This window comes from Heloderma suspectum, chromosome 1 (assembly GCF_057233095.1).
Source record: "Heloderma suspectum isolate Gila_16-S chromosome 1, 16-S_ref, whole genome shotgun sequence".
Classification (NCBI taxonomy): domain Eukaryota; kingdom Metazoa; phylum Chordata; class Lepidosauria; order Squamata; family Helodermatidae; genus Heloderma; species Heloderma suspectum.
Window position 1 is genome coordinate 222,288,462 of NC_139458.1, and position 27,361 is coordinate 222,315,822.

Here is a 27,361-nt window from a genome sequence, read left to right on the forward strand (position 1 = left end):
CTCCCAAGCCTGCTGATATCTCCCGTTTGTGTGTGGATGATGCTGAGATGCAGATGATCAGCACTCTGAGAATGAACTTGCTATTAATATATAGTATAGAATATGCAGATCCAACAGTATATTCTGTTACTTTTGTAGGCAAATAATTACATACACCATAGGTTGAAGATGTGTAGTCATACAGAGAGCTGAAATAACTTTGCCTCTTCCTGATTTCCCCTGTCCCACACACTCACAACATTGCTGTAACCAACTGCCTTCACATTTTGCTTCATGGAGAGAGCGTGGATTTGAGTGATAATGTTGAATACTAATTATGCATGTGTCACTCTGCTGAGAGGTAATTAGACAATTCTGCTTAACAAATCAAATCCTTTAACTTTGGTACTATTTAGAATACTTGTGTCTCCTTGTTCAGTACTCAGTTTCGTACTAGATATTTTGATACATATTTAAAGCTGGGTTTCTGTTTCATAGTAGGGTATCCTTTAAAGTATGTATAAAAACAATGGGGAGGAAAAACATTTTGCTATAATTCTTGAACTATTTTGATGATGGGCATGTTATGAGAAGCAGCTGTTAAACGTCCCAGCCCCCTCTTAGCCGGAAACTCAAGAAACCTGCACTACAGAGTCCAAAGGAACACTAATGTAATGCAGTTCCAATTCAGTTTTAAGTTGAGCTGTACCTTTTACTTCTGTATCATGTAAATTTTCCCATAAATGACATTTTACAGTTGCTTACAGAGGTTGCCTTTCACAACTGTGTATGTGGAATTTGCTTGTAGTGTACGGCTCCCAGATATTGTCTTAAGGAGACATCTTTCTAAAAGTCCTCACTTTACGAATTTTAAGTGCAGCGGATGCTGTACAAACTGCAAGTTTAAAAATCTGTGCTGACATCACTTCATTTCAAGGGCGATGGATCTTTGCATCCTCTTGTGTTGTAATATTTATATACTGTAACAAACATTTAGATTGACACATTTAAATTTAGGTAGATCACTAACAGGACTGTTCTATGCATGACTACCCAGAAGTAGGTCCCATCATTGAGACTTACTTTCAGGTAAATGTGTACAGAATTGCAACCAATGTTTTTTCAGTAACTGTCTGGTTCAATTGCACCAGGTTTTGCACAAGCAGTGGTAGAGGTTATTGCTGGATGTCAGAACTAACCACAGCAAAGTTAAATGCAGGAGAAGGAGGCAGCTAAGATTTGCAAGTTAAACTGCTTAATTGTATCTTAAGTTTCTTCAGACATTTGTTAAAATTCAGGACATAGACATGTGAGGATGACATAGCATTGCATCAGAACTAGATGTTTACCAGTTATTATGTGCTTAAAGTGTACATATTTGGAAGTGGGGTGTTTTTATGTACTTTATATTTTTATGTTTCAACCGGTTTTTTGTAAGCTGCCTTGGGAAGGTCTTTGCCCTGAAGGGTGGCATATACATTCCTCAAATAAAAACAGAATACATGATATGTGGCGTGCGGGTTTGTGGCATGCTGCGGAAGGAGCAGAAGAGTCCATGGGGTGACTTGTGGTTCAGAGTTTTTTTTTTGGTGGGTTCTTCTGCCTATTCACAAGCTACATGACATTGTATTATGGAGGAATGGTAAATGATTGTTGTGAACATTTGTGTAGACATGTGCATGACAGTACCTGCCTAGAGGAAATGAATTCCTGGATTGAGGGGAGAGTGCTGAGGAAAAGATGGGACATGCTAAGGGGGAAACCTAGGTGGAAGACCTGAAGTGGGGAAAGAAATGAGGAAGCTAGGGTTCATCAATGGACTGCTGAAATATTGTGAAATAATGGTCAAGTATTTAACGCATCAACATTGCAAAATCTAGGAAGATAGTCATCAAAAGGTTTGATATTTGTGGTAATTAAAAAACCCAAATTGGCTGTTATTTTGACACAGTAATGTTAATACATTACAATTATTTTTACGTTATTTATTTTATTTTTGTTCTGACCTTCCCTCAAGAAGCTCAGGGCACATACATATTCTTCCACCATTTTATCTTCACAACAGGTTTTTGAGGTAGGTAAGACACTAACCTAGAGGCACTTAATGAGCTTTATAGCTGAGTGAGGATCTCAGTGATTACTCCCCCCCCCCCCGGGTCTACTGTGGCAGTCTACCAACTTTGCCACTGATGGCTATTTGGAGATGTTATAGCGCGTAGACAGTGGAAGAAGCTTTCCTATGCCCCCGACTACTGTAAAACTAGAGAGCAAACTGCCCTCTATCATGCCTTGCTAACAAATGACACTATAATGAAATAAAAAAGTAAGCTGCTATCTACATAGTAGCATTTTTGGAATATCTGACAATATTAGACAAGTCAGTTGACTGGCATGCCAAGCCTACTGGAAGAAATTACATTATTATATTTTGGAAGTATAGCCTATATGCTACCATTGGGATGCAATCCTATGTCCCCTAGACAGCGCCTGGGGGACATAGGATATTTCAGTTTTTTGGCTTTGAGTTCAGAGACGGGGCTCTGAGCTAGGAGCCAGGAAACCATTCTCCCCATCTCCTCCCACTCCCCCTTGTACCTGGCATGGAGAGAACTGCACTGGCTACCTTTCCGTGCTCGGAAAACAGAGCATGGAGATGGGGAAAAGGGGGAGTTCCCAGGGGAGGGGAGGACACTGGGGAGGCAGCCATACAGCATATCCTATGGCTGCCCTAGCCTCTTTCCCTCGCCTTCCCCAAAGCCTCTGCTGGATAGGCAAAAATGGCTAAATGTCAGAAAGCTCCCGGAAGCTAAAATGCAGAGCGGGGGGCGCAACACACCTCCTGCTCTGCATTGGATACATGTAAGCCTCCAAGTTCGGAGGCTTACAAGTACCTAGGGTGTGTCCCATAGGATTCTGCGCTTAGTATCAGAGAGCTTTCTACTTAAAACCCTATACCAGTGTTTCTGTCTTCAGGGTGTGCTTTAATGTTATAATATGTTGACTAAATGAGTTTAACAAAAATATTAGGAAGGTTCCATGTCGACAGCAAAGAAGATGCCAGATGTACTGAAATAGCCAGTTGATTAAGAACTGAACTAGTATTATGGTCACAATCTGAATTAAATAGGGGATAGAGTAATGTTTGCAATAATGCAACTGTACCAGATGGTATACACAGGAATGTTAGTGCTGGCACAAAAATGTTGTTAGCATGTTGATGCAAACTTTATTTAGACTTCTTAGCTGCCTTTTACCAGATGGCCCAGGACAGATAACATTTAAAAACTATAACAAAGCTTAAAAAATGTAAAATATAGAATATTTGAAAATTCTGCACAAAAAATTGTCTTTGCAACTATGGCATCTAAATATTTGCAGATCTTGAGTTATCTTCCAGAAAGTGCTCTCTAGGATCTCTGTGGTAGAGGTAGCTCCATAATTAGAGATTGGCCATCAGGAATGCCCTCCAACCCCCAGTATTCATACTCCAACTTTAGTATGAAGGGTTCCATCAAGAAACCACGCCTGAGCCATCCATAGAGATCATCAGTGAGCATAGGGAGCAGTGATATGGGCTTTCTGGACAGGTTTGAATTGGAAAAATGTCCAGTGTCCTAAATTGATTAGTATCTGCCCTAAATTGATTAGTATCTGACAGACAGTACTGTGTTTGTATATTAGCAAACTTAAAAAGTGTATGTTAACTTTATGTGCTGTAAAAATATCTCAAGAATTTCCAGTAGTCAAAAATACTTGAACTGAAACATTTGATTAGGAAAAAATAATAATAAAATCCGCTTAACAGCACAATCCTATGCACATATGTATATTCAAATGTGAGTGCTGTTGTGCTCAATGGGGTTACTCCCAGGTAAGTGGGTGTAGAATTTCATATTCAAAGGCATGAAAACTCAGTAACACAGACTTCCCTACTTCGTTTAAATTTTAAACAAAAAAGGGACTGAAAACTGTTAATATTAAATTTGCAAGGATGTATTTATATTTATTATACATGCATGCATACTTCCCAGAGGATGCCATATGAAAAAATGAATTGCAACTCTGAATCTATCCAATTTGATTGGTATTGTGTCCATTCATTGTGGTAATTTGTTTTATGAAACAATGCATTTTTAGAAGTGGAAAATTTTCCAGCTCAGATCTCTGATAGGGAGGCAAATAATCTTCAAGGCTTCCATGAAAACCATTTCATTGGGTGCGTGCTCAGAAAGCTCTAGGAAGCCAGTGCAGAGAAGGTAAAGGCAGCTAATTCCTAAACTTCTCAAGGGGTGGGAGTCCTGCAGGTTCTCTCAGGGCATGTCCCGAGTATTTTATAAACGCCATCAACAAAAAATATGGAGGGAGCAATCTTATCAAGATTGACTGTCGCCTCCGACCCCATGGGCAACTGCCTATCCATTGCAGGGCAGGAGGAGTGGTGAGGAGCAGATCTTCTCCTTGCTCCCCCAGTCCTGCTTTCATGGCTAGACAGCCGATTTCGGCTTTCTAGCCATGGGACCTCAGAGCGTGGGAAGCGGTGGCCAGATGACACATAGAGTATATTGTACCAGATTTCCAACTTCCCCGCTCTGCCCCCAGGAATGCCCCGTTTTCATCGCTCTGCGCTGCTCTTACAAGTGCGGAACGCAGGGCTGATTCGTGCTGCCTACAAGGCAGCATGGGAAGGGCTCGGGGTCAGTTCTCCAGGAACTGACCTATCCTATGGCCATCTGGCTGCTGACTAGCGGCCATAGGATTGCGCCCTTAGACACTAACACCTTCAGCAAACAACTGTGTGACATCAGATATCTAGGTCTCTGAGATTTTTCAGCCCCTGTTCTACTTGGTGCCTTGACAGTCATCTTTATGGTCTCTGTGACTCTCACACGTGGGATTCTGCGCCTGCATAGAGCCTCGCTCGGAACATTCTAGAGCAGAAGAAAATTTGGTGGGAACCTGCCCCATTGCTGCTGTGCACACTCAAAGAGTGTGGTTCCCGCTGTTCCCGCTCAGTTCCTTTTGTCCAGTGTGGTGGTAGCAGCATTAGGAGCATTCTCTCACTTTGTGAAGACCTCTTCAGGTCTTCTTGAGTAGCTGAGCCTTTGCTTGTTTTTTATGTATAAGGTTCTTGCAGCTGTTACATATTCAGCCATGATATAATTGTATTTATTAGACTGCTGTACATCTTCACTCATAGAGTTGAAGCCACAGATGCCTTGCATGAGCGGAAGTGCCTTTCCTCTTGCACGGGTTGCTCCTCAGTTATGATGATTCCCTCCCTGCCCATGCTTCATCCCACACTGTTCTGACCCACCCCTCAAACCTTGAAAATATATTTTTGGCAGGCACAGGGGGATGAGGTGGGGAGGAGAAGGTGGGAAATCCCCATTATACCAGCAGAATTCTGCTCTTGCTTCTCTGGATTCAACCTAGAGATAATATTTTTTCATGTTAGCAGGTGACCTGTAGCAATAATTTGGTGTGCTGTAATGGTGTACTGTTTAAATGCTATATTTTAAAAAAAAATGTTCAATTTTACAGATGCCTTTGTAAATAGCCAGGAATGGACACTAAGTCGATCTGTTCCAGAACTCAAAGTGGTAAGTGACCTCTCACTTTTCATTTTTTATGTCTTTGGTTCAATGCATGTTAATACGTCAGATGAATAAATTATTTTTTTTCAGCCATTAAAATATCATTAAATCCCACCTGTTTGTGAGAGACCTTGCTGAGTCAAGCTACTGGGTGTATGTATCACAAGCTTTCAATATGGAATGTGCTATAAATCTAAATTTTCCTTTATGTCAGAGGTTAGAATGGAAAGGTAAATGGCTACAGAGTGACTGAGCACTGCAGTATGGGAAAAATTGTGTCCTCTTCTCCCATCCTTTATTCTGTTCATCTTCAGCCTGCTGTTGTGGATTACAGTCCAGTAGCTGGCCTTAATCCTGCCTCCTGCTCCCTAGCTTTTGAAAATGGCAGAGTACTGAAGTCATAGGACTAAGCCAGTGAATGCACCACAGAACCAGACTTTTAGCTGAACTTTTATTCTGCATCATTCTGTTCTATGGAGGCCTCCAAAGCTTTCAAATAATAATTTGGATAAGTTGAGGGAAGAAATAAAAGTTTTGGGTTAGGTTTGGTTTGTCTCTGCAGTTTTAAATCATGTCTTTACTAGTACTTTCCTTGAAAGCCAAGTCTTTTATCATTTTCTCTTCAAAATGGGGGTTTAATTTTGCCAAGCTAGTCTGGAGAGGCCCACCAGATACTTAAAGATTTAAGGGCACAATTCTATGGGGATAGTCAGCTGCCTCCGAACTTGGAGGTGACCGACTATCCAATGCAAGGGGCTCTTCTCCGTGCTCTAGCCACCCTGCATTTGTGGCTAGATGGACAATTTTGGCTGTCTAGCCAGAAAAGGTCGGTGTGGGGGGTGGGGAGAGAGGAGGCTGGATGGCTCATAAGAAGCATTGTACTGGTCCTTCTACCAGCCCCAACCTTCCGCCAGGAACACCCCCTTTCCCCCCGCTCCACACTGCTCTTATGAGTGCGGAGCTGGGGACGAACCATGCCGCCTATGAGGTGGTGGGGGAGGTGGCGGGAAGGTAGTTTTCTGGGAACTGACCTTGGAGCACTGGCTCTGAGGTCGGTTCCCGAAAACCAAAAAATCCTATGGCCATCTAGCCACTGTTTAGCGGCAATAGGGTTGCGCCCTAAGTAATTTAATCCTGGTATCAAAGCTTAATCCTGGTATCAAAGAGGAACAGCATTTTGACTCCTGACCCCAAGACTCTTTACTATTAAAATATTTATGTCCTGCAAACAATGGGCTGTATGGAATATTAAAGTTGAGAGGCTCCCTACCCATAAAGTTTACCATGTTTGTTGAATATGTGAGGAAAGTGCTTGGGGATTGACCACAAGTAGTGAGGCTTGGGGGTATTTGAGCCAAGTGGTGGTGGGCTCAGGAAGGTAAGATGAAGCTATAATTAATTTTACAAGGCTTTGCTAAAATAGGTCTTGAGAGGTATATACAGAGGGCTGAGTCTGTTCCAGGCAAAGGGAATGATAGGCACTAAAGTCAAAGTAGGAGTCAAAGGGGAATAAGCTTTATGAAAAACAGATACAAGTGAGGAAAAGAAGGAAGGGGTGCATTGCTGCAGACTAGCTCTTAAAAAAACCAAACCATTTTGCTTTCTCCAGTTTACGTTTTTAGCTAAATGTGTTGCCATCACTATTTTCCTATCAATCATAAAAATAATGTGGCTTCAGTCTTATGATTCAGGCCCTGAATAAGGTTCCCCCCCCCCCAAAACTACAATTCATTGTGCCCTCTTCACTTTATGGTGTCATTTTCCACATACAGTGGCCCCATACCTCTGGAATAAATTGCCATCAAAGGCCTGTGAGGCCCCATCACGGTAGGCTGTTAGGAAGGCCCTAAAAACTTACTAATTTACCCTGGCCTTCTCCTGATTATGTGTTATCAGACTGGGTTATACCTGAAATCATCTGTTGTAAGTTTTATTTTATGATGATGGTTGATGTTTTTTAGAATGTTTGCTGTTTTTATTGTTTTTTTGCTGTTTTTATTGTTTTTTCCCTGTTTTTATTGCTGCATCGGTTTTTATTATGTGAGTTTTATTGTTGTATGCCACCTTGGGAGGGCTCCTGCCTTGGAAGGTGGCCAAGAAATATTTTAAATAATTTAAATAATAACAAATACTGCTGAACAGCATGAAAATCCTTTTCTTAATTAAAAAAAAGTAAAGGGGCTCTTGTATTTGCCTAAAAGCATGTAATATGAATATTCTTTCTCAGGTTTTGAAGGCTTATTTTAGGGTCAGGGGAATATTAACTTCACTTCCATATTCGGGCTTAATAAAAGCCTTGGGCCACCCCAACCAAAATACACGAGAAGACAGTGTCTTAGAGATGGCCCTGGCATTGTGTCCACCCCAAGGCTCTGGGCATGCATAAGTCACTGTCAAGCATGTTGCCCGCATGCCAATATATGCATGTATTAATAAAGCACCAAGCCCTGTGCTGAATGTGGAACTAGGAATCAACTTCAGCCTTGTCCTGCTGCTAAGATGTTTTAATTGTAGCCCTTGCATTGGTTCACAAGTTGCCATAAATTCATGTGAGAATTTATGCTGCTTGATCATTTGGTGAACTGCCTTTACCTTTTTTGCTTCTGTAATTTATGATATGATATGATATTACTGTTCAGTAATGGTGGCTTTTTGACTTTGCTTTTCTCCTGACTCTCTGATATTACTTGTAAGAAGTACCCTATACATTTCTGAACTTCTTCACATTAAAGACCTCTTCTAATTTATTTATTTATTTACAATGTTTATATACCGCTCTGTATCTAGAACAGATGTTGGAGCAGTAAACACAAAAGATAAAACAGTAAGAGCATAAAAAGATAAAACACCACATTAAAATTATAGTTGTTTAAAAACACAATGCCAATAAAAACTGTAACTGGTCAATGCCTCCTGGAAGAGCTGTTTTCAGGAGGCACCGGAAACAACGCAGTGTTAGTGCCTGCCTGACCTCCAGAGGCAGGGAATTCTAAAGCAAGGGGGCCTCCACACTGAAGGCTCTTCTCCTGGTGGACTCCAGTCAGGCCATAGGTCCATGTGGAACCACCAGGAACAAGCCCTCCGATGGCCTCAGTGACCAGACAGGTTGGTAAGGGAGAAGGTCCTCTCTTAGGTATTGCTGTTTATTTTTTGGTATAATCTGTTGTTAGAATCGATTTATCAGGTGGTTATTTCTACTGTCTTGTCTTTGTAAACAAATATCGAGTGTAACTTCATTGTTACTGTTTTTAGTGGCTCTTCTGTTAATCTTAGGCCTAATTGTAGGGTTTTACTCCAGAAATAGCTGTTCGAGGAAGGAACTCTTAAGATGTCTGCACCACACCCTGAGCTACTGTCTATAAGAATAGAAGAAAGTGCTAACTATAACTGCCATTGCAGCATCTGTAAGTCTAGTTAATTATAGGCAGTAGCCTATTAATGGAAAGGAAACTATAGTCGCTATGTGTGTGTATCTTCTTACACATCTATACTTTTGCTGTAGTATTGAAAAACTTTGGAATATGGTTCAGACATTAGCTTACTGAGCTTCTCAGCATTAATAATTATTTCTTTAGCCAGTTGTGCTGCGAAGAGAACCTTGAGAATATGTGGTGCAAAATGTAGCATCTTTCCTAGCAAACCAGCATAACCTGCCCTCACCTATTTCCTGGTGAGTGAGTGAAGAGTGATGGACATCCAGCACCTTGTATGTGTATGGGAATGGGTTGGGAAAGGGTTGTCAGCGAAACAAAATATTAAGATCCAGTGGAAGTGGGATGCAACAGTACAAAATAGGTGCCAATTTTGTTGTGGGTACAGAATTTGAGTCCCCTAATATGGAATGTTGATTTCTTCAGTGCAGAGTATATACAGCCATGAAAGTAGAAAGAACTGGAGTGGAAAGAGGATGCTTTTTATATAAAGGATAGAAATAAGTATGAAACTTCAAAATCACACTTCAACTCAAAATCAGATGCTTCCACTACCAGAATGTATATTTCATATGGATCTATGGAATATAGAAAAGAAAGGCATCTGAATATTTCTCAGCGTAGTACAGTGAAGTGGGCATTTCTTTAAATTCAGTGTGCGTACCCCATTTAAGCAAAATGTTTAGGGCTGAAAGATAGTATAGACATATTTTGATAAATAAATAAGCAGTGGATTACCCATTTTGTCAATGTATGGAATGAGAAAAGTGCTCAAATGCAGGATTCCACAAAAGTCTCTAAGGACTCAATAGTGACTGCTTCTCCTCACTCTGGTGAGCTTCTTTTCCATCCCCTTTGACTTAAGTGAGTGAGCCAGTAAAGACAAGATGAGGTTAAGGGAGGATTTAAAGTAGCTTGGATGATTAGCCTAAGCTCTAAAGGTGCTGAGATGTACGAAAAGGGGAAGTCTGCCTTGTACCTATCCTAATGCCTTTTCGTACTTCCTTTCTATTCTCACAGCCTTTTAAAATCGTTGCATATGTTTGCCGCTTGATTGTAGTTTAAAGTAATTTTTACTCTGTTTTAAGATTTTCATAGTGTTTGTTGCCTGCTATATTTTAGTCTCTGGTTTTAAATTAATTTTTCTATTGTGATGTGTGTTTTTTATTTTGATCCTTTGTATGTGAATCTTATTAGATTTTGTTTGTGGTTAGTTGTAATTCAACCTGAAAACAATTTGTCATAGGGAGACTAATACATTGGATGAATAAAAACAAATAAGTCACTCTGAAGTAGTGTTTCAGAAGGTGGGCCAATTTTCTTGTTAATTTGAGTCAGTAGGGATACCAGGGTAAAAGGGCGATGGAGGGCATGCCAGACTGAGGTGGATTTCTTTTTTGTTTATAAGCTGTCCAGGCACTGTTCAACACTCAAGTTCTTAATATTTCAAACTGTTACTCTGAACTGTGAGAGATTAAATAGCATATAAAAATAATGAGTAAAACAGTCATATAGGGCATGGCTGGATATTTTTATTTTTCCTTGATGGAACTAGCATTCTGAAATGGTAGAAATCTTAAAAGACCTTCACTGACAATCAGTTTGCTTCTAGTCACAATGCAAAGTTCTCTTTTTGACCCATAAAGCCTTAAGCTGTCTGGGATCAGAGTATTTGAAAGAGAAATTTCATTTTTCTTTTTGTATGTTTTGATTTAAGTATCTTTGAATTCAGTATTAATCTAACATTAGAAGTAATGTGCTTGTCCTGGGGTGGTTTTTATTTATTTCTGTTTGCAATTTCATTCAATAAGAATAAACTTCTTATTTGTAAGAATGTAAAACTTAAGTAAAAATTAATATTCATTTTTATCTCCACAGGGAATTGTGGGAAATTTAGCTAGCGGTAAATCTGCCCTTGTACATCGATATCTGACTGGGACATATGTCCAGGAGGAGTCACCAGAAGGTACAGTGACTGATGGACCATTGGAAGCATGCTGTTCTTAAACCTTATGCTGCTTTTTAGCAGTAATCAGTTGTGCAGTATTAGCATACAAAATCAGTTACACAGGACATAATGTTAGATAGAAGTGAATAGAAAGTAAAAATGCAAATGCTTACCTGCACATATTCTTGAAGGGAGCAAACTGGTAAGAGTGCATCTTTCCACAAGCGGTCTAAAAGCTAACCAAATGCAATTTCTTCTTCCCCACCCCTCTCCCAACCACTCTAGTTTTACTTGTGAATTCTTCACCCATGCATGCAACATTCTTTATCTGATTGCAGAATTTGCCTCTAGACTACTCGTAAGAATATCAGTACCAGCTGTAATTACACTTTTGCAGGCCTAAGCACTGTAGTATTCGTATTTTTGTTCCTTGATGTGTCATATCAACTGAAGACCTCTGGAAGATAACTTGCATGTAACCTGTTTCCTTTATTATTATGCTCATTTTTAGAAAGGGTTATAACAATAATGTTGTAAAAACACTGATGTGAAACTGAAAAGCTTTGTAAGATTTTTTGTTAAAATTCAGATGAATGAATAGGGTATAGATTTGAGTATGAATCACAGTAGCATCTAATTAAGGTAGCAGTCATTAAAATTAATATCCTGATTATTTTTATTTGTTCTCCTTATGAATTTTTAAATCCAACTGAGACACTGAATTTCTGGTTCCTTCTTTTCCTTACTGGCTGTTCCATTCTTTGCAGATATGGATGCAGGTAACTATATGTCCTCTTCATAGCAGCACTTGTTTTGAAGAGAAGAAGCAAAGCTTTTGTACTAGTTTCTCCCTTGTTTTGTGTACCATTTTTGTACGCCTTTTAAGTTAAGAACACATCTCACTGTTGTCACATGCTGTAGATGTCTCTTAGCAAGTCATGTGTAGATTCATGTGTCTGTAACAACATCTGTTTGAAATTAACTATTCTTAGGGTGCTCTCTAATCCTGTGTGCTAACAATAGTTATTCAGGGAATTCACAAATAGCATTTGGTTTCAAACCAAGGCCAAATCCAGTATAACAGGAGATCCCTGACAATTTAACTACATTTTAAAGGATCTAATGTTAACAGTTAGGTTACGATTATATTAGAGAAGAATGTAGTGTACTCCACATTCAAGGTCTTTGCTCAAGCCAAGCACCTCTTCTCAGTTGAGCTGCATTGCAGACCTGAGCTGGCAGTAGAATGGGGAATTTTAGAGGCTCTTAAAGGTAATGCTGCCACCCCTTTATTAGGTGTGCCTGTTCAAATATAGATAACTGTTGATTAATTGTTTCATGTTAGGACTGAAATTTCTATTTAGATAATTGTTCCATGGTCACATCAGTATATGCACTCTTTACCGTTCTTTTTTGCCTTCTGAAATGAAAGTCCCAAAGTGATGTGTTTAGAAACTATTGAGTGAGAGAAATGTATTGATATATGAGCTCAGTCTGGAAAAAGCACCTCATTATGTATGAATTCTGAGGAGCTTTTGGGAATTAGGGTATAGGAGAAGCATTGAGTAAAACTGGTAGACAAGTTTGCACTGTGCTGTCTGCAATGCTCTATGGCATAGTCCTTGACAAAGCTGCTGCAACTGGACAGTGTCGCAAATTTCCGTTTGCAGTAGACACCCCACTTCCCTTCTCCCCACCAAAAAAGTGTATACTAAAGAACATGATTACGATATGTAGCACTTTAGGTGAAGCTTGCTGATAAAAGTAGGTGTGCAAGGCGGTAGGCATAGTGCTTTCCACTGTTGGCAGAAAATCTGAACAGATTAAATGGTGCATTATGGGTGTTTTACGAAATGATCAGCCATGATACAGCTTATATGTTGAGTCTTATTGGACATAAACCTTCATCCCCACAACAGAGGTTTGAGCTTTGTATTAAGTGTGCTATTTCCTTCTTTATTAGTCTGAAAACAAGGCAGAAATCCAGGGGCAAACCCATATTTATTAACGATCTTGTCAGCTTTTCTGCCTCTTTTTCTTCAACGGGCTGATTTCGCGCACCCCACGCCCCCCAATTTTTTCAGTAGATTTGAAGCACTATTACCTTGGTTTGCTCATAATATGAACCATAAAGGGATTAAAAACCAACTTGGATCATGAAGGTTATATCAGGAGTTCATGTTTTATAAGACTATTGTATACATTTGAGGACTTACCTTTTTAAAAATACACTTTTTCAAAAAACAAAAACTCAGACTTGGAGCCAACATCGCATGAGCAAAAGTCTACTCGCACAATGGGACTTCCCCATCCTCTCTTCACCCCATGTTCCCCCCCCCCCAAATCTGCTCGGGAAGTCCCCAATGACATAATTGGCTACAACTCTAGTTTTACATTTGAATGTTATAACTAAGCAGGTATAATTGACATATCTTGCACTACATATTTTTTGAAGTTTGAAAAGTTTGTTTATACAGGAACATGCATGTAATTTTCTTAAAATTTCTTTCTGCATTTTCCATGAGTATGGGGAGATTGGAGGTATTCTCTATTTTATAGATCTGCTCCAAACATCATAAAAGTAATCTGTGGTAAGCTGATTTTGCTGGTCTTGAATACTTGGTCAGTTTTTCCATAAGTGCCAATTCCGGAAAGACTTTCCTTCCAGTTCTTGAACAAGAGTTCCTGATTGGATTTCCAGTTGCGTGTGATTTTGAGTCTTTCTGCTATCGAAAAAATGTTAATAATCCTTTACACAGAAGATCTATCTGAGGGCTTATTTAATGTCACATGACATCAGTCCTATAGATAGCAGATTTGTCAAATATAGATGTCTCCATCGTGAAAGATTAATTGCTTCCACGCTGGCTAATGCCCTGCCTTAGACATTTCTGTTTTGTTTCTTCTCTGCCTCAGCCTCATTACTGGAGGAGATATGTCACATAACATTTTTCTGCATCGAGATTACCCCTGTTTAGGTAAAGAAAGTAAGAAACATGTACCCTAGCAGGGAAGTATGGCACAAAGCCATCGTTTGGGAAGCCACGTGCAGATTTCAAACACTTCATAATGTGACATACACACTTTGGCTTGCAGTACATTTTTTTCCTATATGGAGAACATCTCCATGTATGAAAAATGTGGCATCAAGATACCTAACCATATTGGTATTGAGAGAGCAGGATAGGTAACTGTGTTAGCTTTCAGATCCCTTTAAAGTTCCTACAGTTGTCTCAGATGCATTGTAAAAATGAGAAAATGCTATATAGTGGTTGAATATAAGTGATTAAAATATATTTATATTTGTGTGTTTCTGAATATTTCTGTGTAAGAAAATTAAGAGTAAAACCTGAGGGGTGTGGGATCTGTGTTATATCATTATTGCAAGACTGACTGGTCTAGCACCTGGGGCAGCCTTTCTCCAAACTATGCACTTGGGAATGGTGCTACCTCATGACGTACTTCCATGCCCATTGGGCCATTCTATAAGACACTGAAGTGCCTGAGGGTTGTTGATTGCAGCACCTTCACTGTTTGCAGTGGTGGCAACACTTTTTTGCTTGAAGGAAAAAAGAAAAATGGAAAAAGGAGTGTGGGAGGAGGCTGCCGTACTACACACTGGATGTGTTGTACAGGCATTTCCGCCCCCCCCGAACCCCCCCCCAGAACGCCCCTTTTCAGCTGCTCTGTGCTCCTCTTGCGAGTGTGGAGCACATGGCTATTCTGCCTCAGAGGCTGTGTGGAAGTGTGGGGAGGTCGGTTCCCAGAAAACCATAGGATTGGTTTCCCCCAAAGTGTGGGGAGGTCTAGCGGCCATAGGATTGCTCCGTCCAATATGTTTTTGCATGTTGAATTGCACTCTTTCATTAACCGAGAAAAAGCTAAAATAGCTAAATTATGCTCTTGGATGGGCAGCATGACCAAAATTGAATATTCCTCTTGCCAGTGGAATTACCAGTTTGCCAGTGATTCTACAAGGGGGTGCCCCCATTTCAAAATGCCTCCCCAGTGCAGAATCATAGGACAGAAACCTGCTTTAGTTTAAGCTGAATATGCCATGAAGGTTATATTAGGTTCAGATTCATTTATTTTCATTAAGAGGAGGGATGGGTGTGTGTGTGACCCTGTTACTTCTTCTCGATCTCTCAGCGGCTTTTGATACCATTGACCATGGTATCCTCCTGGACCGGTTCTGTGAGTTGGGAGGTGGAGGCACTGTTCTACAGTGGTTTAGCTTATACTTGCAGGGTCGGCTGCAGAGAATAGCACTGAGTGACTGTACCTCAGCCCCATGGCAGTTGAACTGTGGGGTGCCACAGGGCACCAGCCTGTCCTCAATGTTATTTAATATCTATATGAAGCCGTTGGGAGCGGTCATCAGTGGTCATTTGGGGCATGGTGTCACCAGTATACTGACGTCACCCAGCTCTGTTTTTCTGTGACATCTGAACTGGTAGAGAATTGGGTGACATCTGAATTAGGTGAACCGGTGCCATGCGCTGGTTTACATTCTGAACTGTTGCCTGGATGCAGTTATGGCTTGGATGAGGGCCAGTAAACTGAACCTGAATCCAGATAAGACAGAGATCCCAAGGGTTGGCAGTTCCCAGGTCTGGGAATTGGAGTGTTTGCCTGTTCCGGATGGGGTTGCACTCCCTCTGAAGCAGCAGCTCCGTAGTTTGGGAGTGTTCCTGGATCCATCTTTGTCAGTGGAGGCCCAGGTGGCCCGGAGTGCCCATTTCCAGTTTTGGTTGGTATGCCAACTATTCCTGGATAGGGATAGCCTAACCACATTGATCCATGTATTGGTAACCTCATGATTAGATCCCTGCAGTGCGCTCTATGCGGGGCTGCCCTCGTATGTGGTTCATAAGCTGCAGCTAGTGCAGAATGCAGCAGCTGGAGTGCTCACTGGGACACCTAGCCATGCTCACATAATGCCTGTGCTAAAAGAACTACACTGGCTGCGTATTAACTACTGAGCAACGTACAAGTTACGTTATTGTCATATAAAGCCCTGAACAACTTGGGACGAGGATACCTAGCAGACCACCTTCCCTTGTACATACCCAGGTGACCTTTAAAACCAGCAGAGGAGGCCTTGCTGGTCATTCCAAAACAAACGGAATGTCACCATGAAGTACCCAGGCGGCGGGCCTTCTCTGTAGCAGCACCCACCATCTGGAAAGCCCCCCCTCATGCAGTTCAGGGGGCAGAAAACGTGACATCTTTCAAACACCTCCTGAAAACAGACTTGTTCACCCAGGCTTTCCCTGGCCTGTAAGTTCATTAATTATTCTGCTCCGTTTTACTTCTCCTTGATTTTTTACTGTGGTTGGAAGTGGTTTTAATGCTGTGTTTTAATGTTGTATTTCTGATACTGCATTTTAATATTGTGAACCACTGAGAGATTTTATTATATCCAGCGGTATATAAATACCACAAATAATAAATGAGCAAACAAACAAATCATTTTACCTATTTAGATTTTACATGGTATATAGTACAGGCGCAGGTGGGAGAAAATGTGTGTCCTCTGGTTATTGGACTTCTGTTACTGTTATAGTGTCTCAAAATAAAAGGGCTTGTTGGTTGCCAGAAGTGAAGTATTTCATGGTTCTCCTCCTCCACTATACTGAAGGCCTTGAAGAAGTGCAGGAGAATTAACATGGATGTACAACCCTCTTGGCCTTCTGTCTTTCAAGCCTGACATCTAATTGAAATGGATCTAGAAAAACAGGGCAGCATCCAGTGGGACGTCTGCACTTCTCCAGAGAACCTGTCGCTCCAGCTTGCACTACTGGCATTGTGTTGGAGGTTGCTTGCGCCAGCACTACTTCAGTTGCGCAAGTGCAGTGGCCCCATTGAATACTGGCCACAGGGTTATCCAAGAGTGCTTGGAGTTCTGTGGATGGTCAAAAAAATCATTTATGCTTTGCAATATTCTATAGCTACCCTTCATATCAAGGTAAGAGCTCTATTCCTCTTCATTGGTAGTAGCTGTCATTGAACCTCCAAATGATGCAGTAGTATTTTTCCAAAAATTTGTACTGAAAACATTGCAATGCATTTGAAAAATCTGGTAACAAGTTCAGCCTTACCAGGCATTCACTAGGGTGTTCATTGGCAATAATAAAGTACCCACCTGGCTTAATTTTAGTTACTTACACAGCTTAATGGCTTGACTCAAAATTATTTTTGTTCTTTTAAAAAAGTAAATGAAGGTAGTAGAAATTTGGTGCTTGGAGGACTTGAACATATGCATGCATTGTTTGCTACAGAGTCAATGCACCTCATGTGCTCATCATCACATGCTGTAGTCTTGTTTACATTTACAACGTTTTCCATTAATTGTTGTTACATGGTATCAATTTAGTAGTAGGGAAATACTGTATCTCGTAATAGTCTAAATTGAAGTTACATTTCTGTGGTTTTATAGCATGGAATAGGTGGCAACAGCACTAGTTGAGGAATGACTGAATGGCCCCGTTTGTACAACACAGCAGCCCACTGTGGGCTCTTTAATGTACCGTGAGGCTGTGGTGTGCGCAGCTGCCATTTTGAACATACACCCTTCACTCAGGGGTTGTTGTGTCATGTGAACCCAGTGAGTATGGGTTATGAAAGGATTAAACAACTCTGGCATCACCCATGGTCTGTTGTTTAACCCTTGTTAACAATCCCCTAGCGGGGGTTGCATATGCAACCTGGCACCCATGGCTCATCATGGTGCCATGGCTCATCAGGAGTTAAATAAATGTGTTGTTTGAACCCAGTCAACATCTCAACTAGATTTCATGCTGCATCCATAAAATGTAAATGTTATGTTCTTAGTAAGTAAAGAGTGTCTGAGCTGTTCCTGGCCTACAAGTAAAAAGCAATAATTTGAATATGGGGTTGAATATGGGTATCTTGGTTGTAGAAATTATTCAGTGTTCTGTTAGAGATAGGACTATGCTTACAAAAATAGAGATTATTCTCTCAGTCCATTTCTGGAATTTCTGTCACAGGTGTGCACATTTTGGTGAAAGAAGAGATTGTTAGGGTCATACAGGTTGAACAGAATAGGTTCTGCATATTCATTGTGCTGTTCCTTTTTGTAATCAATTGGACACAACTCTTGTGTTAAATCTGATAATATTTGTACAAGAGAACCTCAGATTACAATAGGTATTAGATACTGACAGTGTAAATACTATGAGTTGGGTCTAGCAATTAAGCAAGTAAAACTCTGCTTGCACAGCAGCACTGTTCTCCATGCTACAGCTCCCTGTGCTTCCTCAGCTGCTCCTGGGGGTTGAGGGGCTATAGTGGGATGGGGAAATCAGGAGAATCTGGCCGGGCTGTCTGGCACAAGCAAAAGTGCCTTTCTGCTTATAGGCATCTCTGGATATAAGGCATATACTCAATTAAAAGAGGATGTAGAGTGGAAGAAATAAGACTTTCAGTAGCTCATTTCTCAATGCAAGTTATGATACAAGCTTTAATCTTTGATTAAAACTCTCACACTTCATGCAGAAATATGTACTTCATAGTTGTTGCTGTTAAAAAGGTTTTTAAACCACCCTTCATGAAAAGTTAATAGGTTGATGTACAAAACGAGACCCAAAAATGGCAATAAATTCATAAGGTACAAAAATCCAAAACAGGATACAATCATAAAACAATTTAAAAGGCAGTAAAATATAAAAGGACTAACTATTGCATTAAGAAGTTACAGATTGCAGTTTTTCACAATTCATACAGGATTGTTAATAAAAATTAAGCTTGAATACTATAGCTTGATCCTAACTTTTTGTTCCATGAATGGAAAGAGTTATGCTCATGGAAAGACCCCTTCTGTGAGCGTAACTCTTCTTCTGTAAATGGAAGTGTTTTCCATTCATGGACTAAAACATTAGGATTCAAACTTACATTAAGATTTAGAGACCATTTTTAGGTGCTTACGCAAGGAGGCAGAGAGCAAATCATTTGGTGGCCAAGCACAACAGAATTGGCACAATACATGTTATTTCTTGTACAGTTCAATACAAAAATAATTTTATTGTATTAATTTACTTTCATTTCTATAGACTCTGCCTGTAGGAACAAACCTTTCCATCTTATCCCCAAATATTAATTTATTCTGATATACAAGCATTGCAATTAATATTAATCTGTGGGCCAGAAGGGGTGGTCATTAACATCTGGCGTTATTAAACAAGGTAGCTTTAGTTTGATAGTAACATTATTAGCTTTCAGTAATCCGTAGATTTCATAGAAAAAACACATTAATTGTTTGTGTTTTTAAAAAGTGGAAAATATGAAATACTCAGTTTGGGGTTAAAGTTTCACACATTTGGCCCAGTTACTGCCCGAAAGGGCTCAAACTGACCAGAAAAGATCCTACTGTTTTTTTGTATTAGTATATGTAAGCATTCCTGAAAATATCCGGAAGAGGCAGTGGAAAATCTGTAAATCAGAAATGGGGAAAATGTGTTTTAGATTTCAGAGATGTGGCCTGTCTTCTGCATATTATACCCCAACACCATGTGACACTGATCAGTGATCAATCATATCTCTGTTGAAGTACCATACCTGTGTAAAACAATACTCCCCCCGCCCAATCATCTGTTATTATGTGACTTTTTAAATGCGGTACATATTTAACGTGTAGCTAAGGATACAATCCTATGAACACTGAACTGGTATTCCATTGAGGTTAGGCAGAGTTACCTCTGAGTAAATATGCTTAGGATTGCGTTGTAAGTTGTTCTACTGATCCCTGATTAACTGTAGCCTTATTCAGTCATTATTGCTTCATATTGTAAAAAAAGAGAGCAGGGCTGCATACTCATGATCTGCCTAGGGTGGACAAAAATATGTAATTGTTTTTATTGGATTTTAAAAAAACTTTAAATCAGATTGTTTTGATTAAAAAACCAGTTACTAATTTTTTCTTTCATTTTAAAAAAAACATAGGTATAGTTAAATCTCATAAACTTACTAAACCCACATTTACAGTCTCATAAAAATGAATTAATGGGTCTGTCACACTCACACACATCAAATTACCTACCAGTCAAACAGGGGTATTCATTTCAGTTCTTCATCTCATGAAAATGGCTCAGTCTACCAGTTATTGCTTCTTGAAAGTTCTGGGCTTCCAGTTTCTATTTCTCTGACTAACGTCACATGTCCAAAGACACGGGCTGGATAGGACTGTTGTTCTGTGCTTATGTGGTGATGAAAAGAAAGAAAGAAGGTGGATAAAAATCAGTTATTTTTGTTTAAAAATCACAAAAATTGGATTTTTAACAGTTTAAATCAAAAAAAATTATTCTTTGGGGAAAATGTAAATACTAAGTTTCTATTAAATAATACGTTAACATTCCGGTAGGAGCCATGTTGCCCTGGCAAGCATCTTGCGGAGGCTCTGCAGGTCACCTCCTCAAACAGCTTTTAAAAGGTTGAAAAACCTTATACTTAATCTCTAAACTGAATCAATGACCCAGTTTGCAAGTAACAGTGGCAAATCGTGGGTTAATTAACCTATGATTTGCTGCAGCACATGCTGCTTCCAATTTCAGTTTGCAATCTCCAGTCAATGCAATCGTAAATTGCTGCATGATGTGCGATCCCAGACACTTTGGGTTGTTTGTGGGTATTATTACTATTATTATTATTATTATTATTATTATTATTATTATTCCACCCCGCCTTTTTCCCAGTACTGGACACAAGGCGGCTTACAAAAATTAAAATATACAATTAAAACATATGAAAATATACAAAAGTTAAAATATAAATTAAACAACAATACAATTAAAATTATATTAAAACATTAAAACAGCATTTTGAAACAGCATTTTAGCAGCTTACCTCCAGGTTCCAACTATGTCCCAAAGGCCTGCTGGAACAAGAATGTTTTAGTCTGCCTCCGGAAACACATCAAGGAGGGAGCCATCCTAGCCTCCCTGGGAAGGGTGTTCCACAGTTGTGGGGAAGCCACCGAGAAGGTCTTCTCCAGGGTTCCCACCAAACGTGCCAGTGATAGTGGTGAGACTGAGAGAAGGGCCTCCCCAGAAGATCTCAGGACACAGGCAGGTTCATAAGGGAGGATACGGTCTTTCAGATAACCTGGATCGGAGCTATATAGGTCTTTATTGTTGTTGTTGTTCAGTCGTTCAGTCGTGTCCGACTCTTCGTGACCCCATGGACCATAGCACGCCAGGCCTTCCTGTCCTGCGCTCTCTCCCGGAGTGTGCTCAAGTTCATATTCATAGGTCATAGCTAGTACATTGAATTGTGCCTGGAAACAGACTGGAAGCCAGTGAAGCTGTTTGAACAAGGGAGTTGTATGCTCCCTGTAACTCGCCCCAGTCACCAGTCTGGCAGCAGCTCTTTGAACCAACTGCAGTTTCCGAACACTCTTCATAGGCAGCCCCACGTACAGCGCATTGCAGTAATCCAAACAGGATGTAACTAAGGCATGTGTCACCATGGCCAGATCAGACATCTCCAGGAACGGGCAAAGTTGGCGCACTAATTTTAACTGTGCAAAAGCACTCCTGGCCACTGCTGAAACCTGAGCATCCAGGCTTAGGGCTGAATCCAGGAGCACCCCCAAACTGTGAACCTGAGTCCTCAGGGGGAGTGCAGCTCCATCCAACATAGGCTGAATCCCTATTCCCTGATCTGCCTTTCGACTGACCAGGAGCACCTCTGTCTTGTCTGGATTAAGTTTCAATTTGTTCTCCCTCATCCTGTCTATTACTGATGCCAAACACTGGTTAAGGACAGAAACAGCTTCCTTGAAATCTGGGGGAAAGGAGTAGTAGAGCTGGGTGTCATCAGCATATTGGTGGCACCAAACTCCAAAACTCCAGACAACCTCTCCCAGCGGTTTCATGTAGATATTAAATAGTATGGGGGACAGAACAGAACCCTGAGGGACCCCACAAGCTAACAGCCACGGAGTTGAGCAGGCATCCCCCAACACCACCTTCTGAGTTTGCCCCCCTAGGAAGGAATGGAGCCACTGTAAAACAGTACCCCCAAGTCCCATCCCAGCGAGGTGTCCCAGAAGAATACCATGGTCGATGGTATCGAATGCCGCTGAGAGGTCCAGCAGAACTAACAGGGACACACTCCCCCTGTCCAGTTCCCGGCGTAGGTCATCCACCAAGGCGACCAAAGCTGTCTCTGTCCCATACCCAGGCCTGAAACCAGATTGAAATGGATCAAGATAATCCATTTCATCCAGGAACCCCTGGAGCTGGGAGGTCACCACACGCTCTAATACCTTGCCCCTAAATGGTACGTTAGAGACTGGGTGATAGTAATCTAGTATGGTGGGATTCAGGGAAGGCTTCTTCAACAGAGGTCTCACAACCGCCTCTTTTAAGCATAATGGAACAATACCTTGTTCCAAAGAGGCATTAACTACTCCCGTTATCAGCTCAGCCAGTCCTCCTCTGGCCTCTTTAATAAGCCAGGAGGGGCAAGGATCCAGCATATATGTGGTGGCTCTCACCACTGCAAGGATCCTGTCCACATCCTTGGGCTGCACAAATCAAAAAGAATCCAACACTGAACAAGCAGGAGCCAACGTGACATCAACGTGCATCAACTACAGCATCCAAGTCAGAATGGATCTGAGCGATTTTATCAGCAAAGTGCAGAGCAAATTGTTCACAGCAGGCTGTTGAGTGGTCAGAATTTTTTATCACATGGGCCAGGATGTAGAAGGCCCCTGGCCACTTGAAACAGCTCCGCTGGCTGGTTCCCTGCAGATGCAATGGTGGCAGAAAAGAAAGACTTCTTTGCTGCCCTCACTGCCATGGAGTAGGATTTCAGATAAGCTCTAGCGTGTGTTCGATCAGACTCATTCCAAGTTTTCCACCAGTGTTGCTCTAGTCTCCATCTCATTCGCTTCATTGCTGCCAGTACCCTAGAGAACCAGAGTGCTGGTTTGACTCCACTCCATGAGAGGGGACGCTCAGGAGCGATTGTGTCCACCGCCCCAGCCATTTCCCTGTTCCAGAGATCAGCCAGGGCTTCGACAGAATCGCCTGCCGAGGCACAGCAGGAAAATCCCCGAGAGCCATCAGGAAACCATCCAGTTCCATCAGCTTCCTGGGGCGGAGCAGCTTAATTGGTCCCCCACCCCTGCAGAGGCACTGAGGTCCAGTGAGTCTAAACACCAGGTAGTGATCTGTCCATGACAACGGAGCAACAGAAAGTTCCTCCACACCCAGATCACCGTCATCCTGCTCAGCATAGAAGACTAGGTCTAGAGTGTGACCTGCTGTATGAGTGGGGCCAGAAACCACTTGGGACAGACCCATGGTTGTCATGGAGGACATGAAGTCCTGAGCCACTCCCGACAGGGCAGCCTCAGCATGGATGTTGAAGTCTCCCAGCACAAGAAGCCAAGGGGACTCCATCACCGCCGCCGAGATCACCCTGGCTAGCTCAGGAAGGGAGACTGTTGGGCAGCGGGGTGGGCGGTACACCAGCAGAATCCATATTCTGTCCCGAGCACCCACTTTTAAGTATACACACTCAAACCCAGTAGACTGTGGGCCAGGGCACCTGATGAGGGGGATAGTATCGCGATAGACCACTGCAACTCTGCCCCCCCTGCCCCCCAGGTCTAGCCTCCTGTTCTACAGAAAACCCTGAGGGACAAAGCTGAGATAGATTAACACCCCCAGCTTCATCCAACCAGGTCCCTGTAATACATGCCAGGTCGGTTTGCTCATCCAGGATCAAGTCTTGGATGGCAGCTGTCTTACCATTCACTGACCTGGCATTCACCAATAGTATTTTCAACCCAGGGGGACTGTTGTCAAGGCTATCCAGGTTATTTGTATTGGGGGACCTCTTGGGGACAACCAGGACCCTGTTATGGTCCCTGCTCCCCTGAACACGCAACTGTCTCCCCCTACCATATCTCCCTCTGCCCTGCATAGTTGTGATGGCTGCTCCCTGTGTCCCTTCATCTCCCCTTCTTTTTTTGAAGCACATCCCTCCCAACACCCCCCCACCCCTCTGTTGACAAGGGGCAGGCCTTTGCCCTTGTGTTCCCCTGAAGTGGCTCCCCCAAAGGGGCGAACCCCTTTGGTGTTGCCCCTTCGATGGCCGTCCTGCCCCCGCAGGAGCCTAGCTTTTATGCCCCCAGCCCAGGAAGATGACACAATTGGGCTGGGAGGGGGTGGTAGTCCTAGGAGAAGCTTCTGGGTTAAACAACCCAAAGTGTCCGGGTTTGCACGTCACACAGCAATTGGGCTGATCTTAAGTTGGATGTGCAAAGCCACAGAAGCTCACTCCCAGCACATGCCACGGCAAATCATAGATTGATTAATCTGCACAGTTACATGCGAACAGGCCTAATGGCTCTTACACATTGGACCAGTTTGCACATAATGACAAACCATGGTTTAATTAACCCATGCGTTGTTGCCTTACCCAGAGTTAACCCACAGTTCGCCTACCAGATAACTGAGCAAATCATGGCTTGTTTTCCCAATTTGTGGATTGTTTGGTTCTGCCCTCCTCGCCTGCTCCCACCCCGTAACCCAGAAGTCTTTGTGAGACTGAAGTATGGGCAACTCTTGGCATGGCTTCATTACCTCAACTACCTCTTCACCATTGGTCTGCTCTGCATTCTGGGGATGTAATACTCTTCTGGGAATGCTTGTACTGGCCTGATGAAACCCTCTCCTTCCTCGCCCCTCTGTGTCGCCCACTTTCCTGCCCGCTACAATTATGTTTGTGAAGGGCAGGACAGAGCTGCTCAACTCAAACGTGCTTGCAGCCCCTGCTCCTGCCCCTGTCGTGTGGAGTCTTCATTGTAGAATAAACATGGTGGGGAGGAATGTTTTACCGTGCACACAGTGCAAGTTTTCAAGCGTCCCCATAGGGCAAGTGGGCAACAGGTTAGGGGTACAGTATACCTGTCATTCGCCAGTACACCCTTAGAAACCCTCCACCCCTCCTGGCTGTCTAGTCACAGCCTCTACTTCCCATTCATTCTTGAGCATTCATTCCTGCTCCCCCGCTTTCAATCCCAGGTATTGCCTTCCCTTTGCAAGCAGTTTCAGTGGCCAACCCCTTGCATATAGGTAGTAATGGATTACTGTTCACAGTATGGTGAGGGGTGGGGGAGAGGCAGGATGTTCTTGAACTAGAGGTGCAATGTGCCTGTCACCCGCCAATAGACCCTCAAAGACCCTTCACCTGTCCTGGCTCTCCCCCATTCCCATTTGCCCTGACCCTTTCAATCCCGGCTGCTGCTTTGCCTTTGCAAAGCAGTACCGATGACAGACCCCTTGTATAGAGCTAGGTAAAATGAGCAGACATGGAGTACCATATACATTTTACTGATAGCTTATTCAGTAGCAGTAGGAGGCAGGTGGTTACTTAGTATGGGACGAGTAATATATAACTGAAGGAGGGAGGAGGTGGGAAGATCGCCCTCGCTGCTGTTGCCAGGCAGACTTGGGTATCCCAGCATGTAAGGGAAAAAGGCAAGTGGCAGCACACTGAGAGTCCAGCCATTTTTAATGCTTTTTCTTTTTTTAACATTCTTGCCTGCCATCTCTAGCCTGGTGAAACAATCCACGAACAACCCACAATTCTGGTTTTGCACGCAATGACAACGCATAGTTTAAACAAACCACAGTTCACATCCCAACAACAAACCTCTCCCTTCTTGGGTTGTTCCGTGCTTAGTTAACCCATAGTTAACCCATGATATAATAACTCATGGTGAATTAAACCATGGTTTGTCATTATGTGAAAACCAGGTCATTGGGCCTGTTCGCAAGTAATGGTGGCAAATCATGGTTTATCCTCCTCCTCCTCTACCATTGCTGCCGCCAGCTCCTGAGGCCTGGACATGCGTTGGCTGTTATTGTAGGGAGTTCTAGGAAGTTGCCATTTAAAAATGGCGACTCCCTGCAATAAGAGCAGGCGCACATCTAGGCCTCAGGAGCTGGCAGCAACACTGTGGTGGAGGCGGTAGTGATGATGGAGGTGGTGGTGGTGGTGATGGGCTTGGTAAGGACCTGGAGGTGCCAGCAGAGTTGGGCTGGGGATGCCGAAGCTCCGAATCGAGACACTTTGGAGAGTCCCCGACTTGCTCCAGGTCGCTTTGTGCCCCATCCACTTTGCCTCAGAAGGGGCTTGAAGTGACCTGAAGCAGCCCGCTTCAACTCAGGCCTCGAGCCGAAGCGGTTCACAGCCCTAATGGGTTAGCATTATGTGTGAACCCAGCCATTGAGTTAAAGGAGGCTTTTCTATCCTAAGAAAGAACAAATCTGATCATTTCTCAGATATGCATATTTACACTCTGCCCAAACATAGGCGTTTCATTTTCACCTGAGGAAAATAAACTGTTCTGGCCTGCCCCATAACTATCAAACCTTCCTTTGACCTATCAGTCATATACATTTCATTTTTGTGTCCTACTTCGTTTTTGTGAGGCTACGCCAAGACAGAGTGAAGCCGAAAGAACACTGGAAAGAAAAAGACAAACGTGTCCAGTGTGCATCTGCCTGTATTCCTAGGCTGCAATAACCACTTGCCTGGGAGTAAGGCCCATAAATTCAATAGAACTTAGTGATGAGGAGATATGTATAGAATTAACCGCAAACTGTCCTGGATGCTGGTCATAAGAAAGACCCTATATGGGAATATTTTAAAGACATTTCCTCTGTAGGTAAAAATGGAAGCATGCTAAATATATACAGTGAGACAAAGATGCAAAGCCTTCTTGTAAGAACGCAACAGTGTAAATACTACTCTAGCTGTAAATTAACATGGCTTAGTGGTCACATTTGCACCATTGTCAGGAAAGATGAAAAAGTTTCAATGGGAAATTTGATTTAAATCTGGATTTTTGATTTTTGTCCCCTCATGGACCAGCATGTTTTTGTTTCATAAATTTTAAATCAGTGATTTAAATTAACCAATCCATCCTGTTCTGCCCTCACAGTGTTCATGTATTGCGAGTATGTCTGAGGAGGGAAGTATGCTGAATGTACGTAGGGTGTCAGTGTGAGCTAGAGTTCTGTGGGAGCAGGGCCAGCACCGGTGTGGAGAATGCATGCATCCCCCTCGCTTTCCATGCAGTGTTAATCATGTGGCATAATAACAAGTGAATAGGACTTTAGATCCCAGTTTGTTCAGCACATGCAAATCACATTATTTTTCATGGGGCTGTCCCAGTGTAACACAGGTGCCTTCAGTTTCAGCTGCATTACTTAAATCTGTTCTGAGATCTTAGGCAGGACAAGTTGGTTAATCTAGTTGTAGTCTGAACATAATTCGGCATTATGAGAGAGAAAGCATCCCAGTGAAAAGTATCATACTTGAAGTATGATTTGATTTAAGAGAGGTAATAATAGATGATGAATTTTACC

General features: G+C 42.2%; 1 protein-coding gene across 3 annotated transcripts in view; it reads left to right on the forward strand.

The window, feature by feature from the left end:
• The window catches only part of AGAP1 (ArfGAP with GTPase domain, ankyrin repeat and PH domain 1), a 544,363-nt gene that overhangs the window by 55,099 nt on the left and 461,903 nt on the right, over positions 1-27,361 (forward strand). For all 3 annotated transcript variants that reach the window (XM_084820148.1, XM_084820158.1, XM_084820167.1), the window contains exons 2-3: positions 5,521-5,579; positions 10,883-10,970. In XM_084820148.1, coding sequence (XP_084676274.1) covers positions 5,521-5,579; positions 10,883-10,970 — 147 coding nt within the window. The remainder of the gene's footprint in view (positions 1-5,520; positions 5,580-10,882; positions 10,971-27,361) is intronic.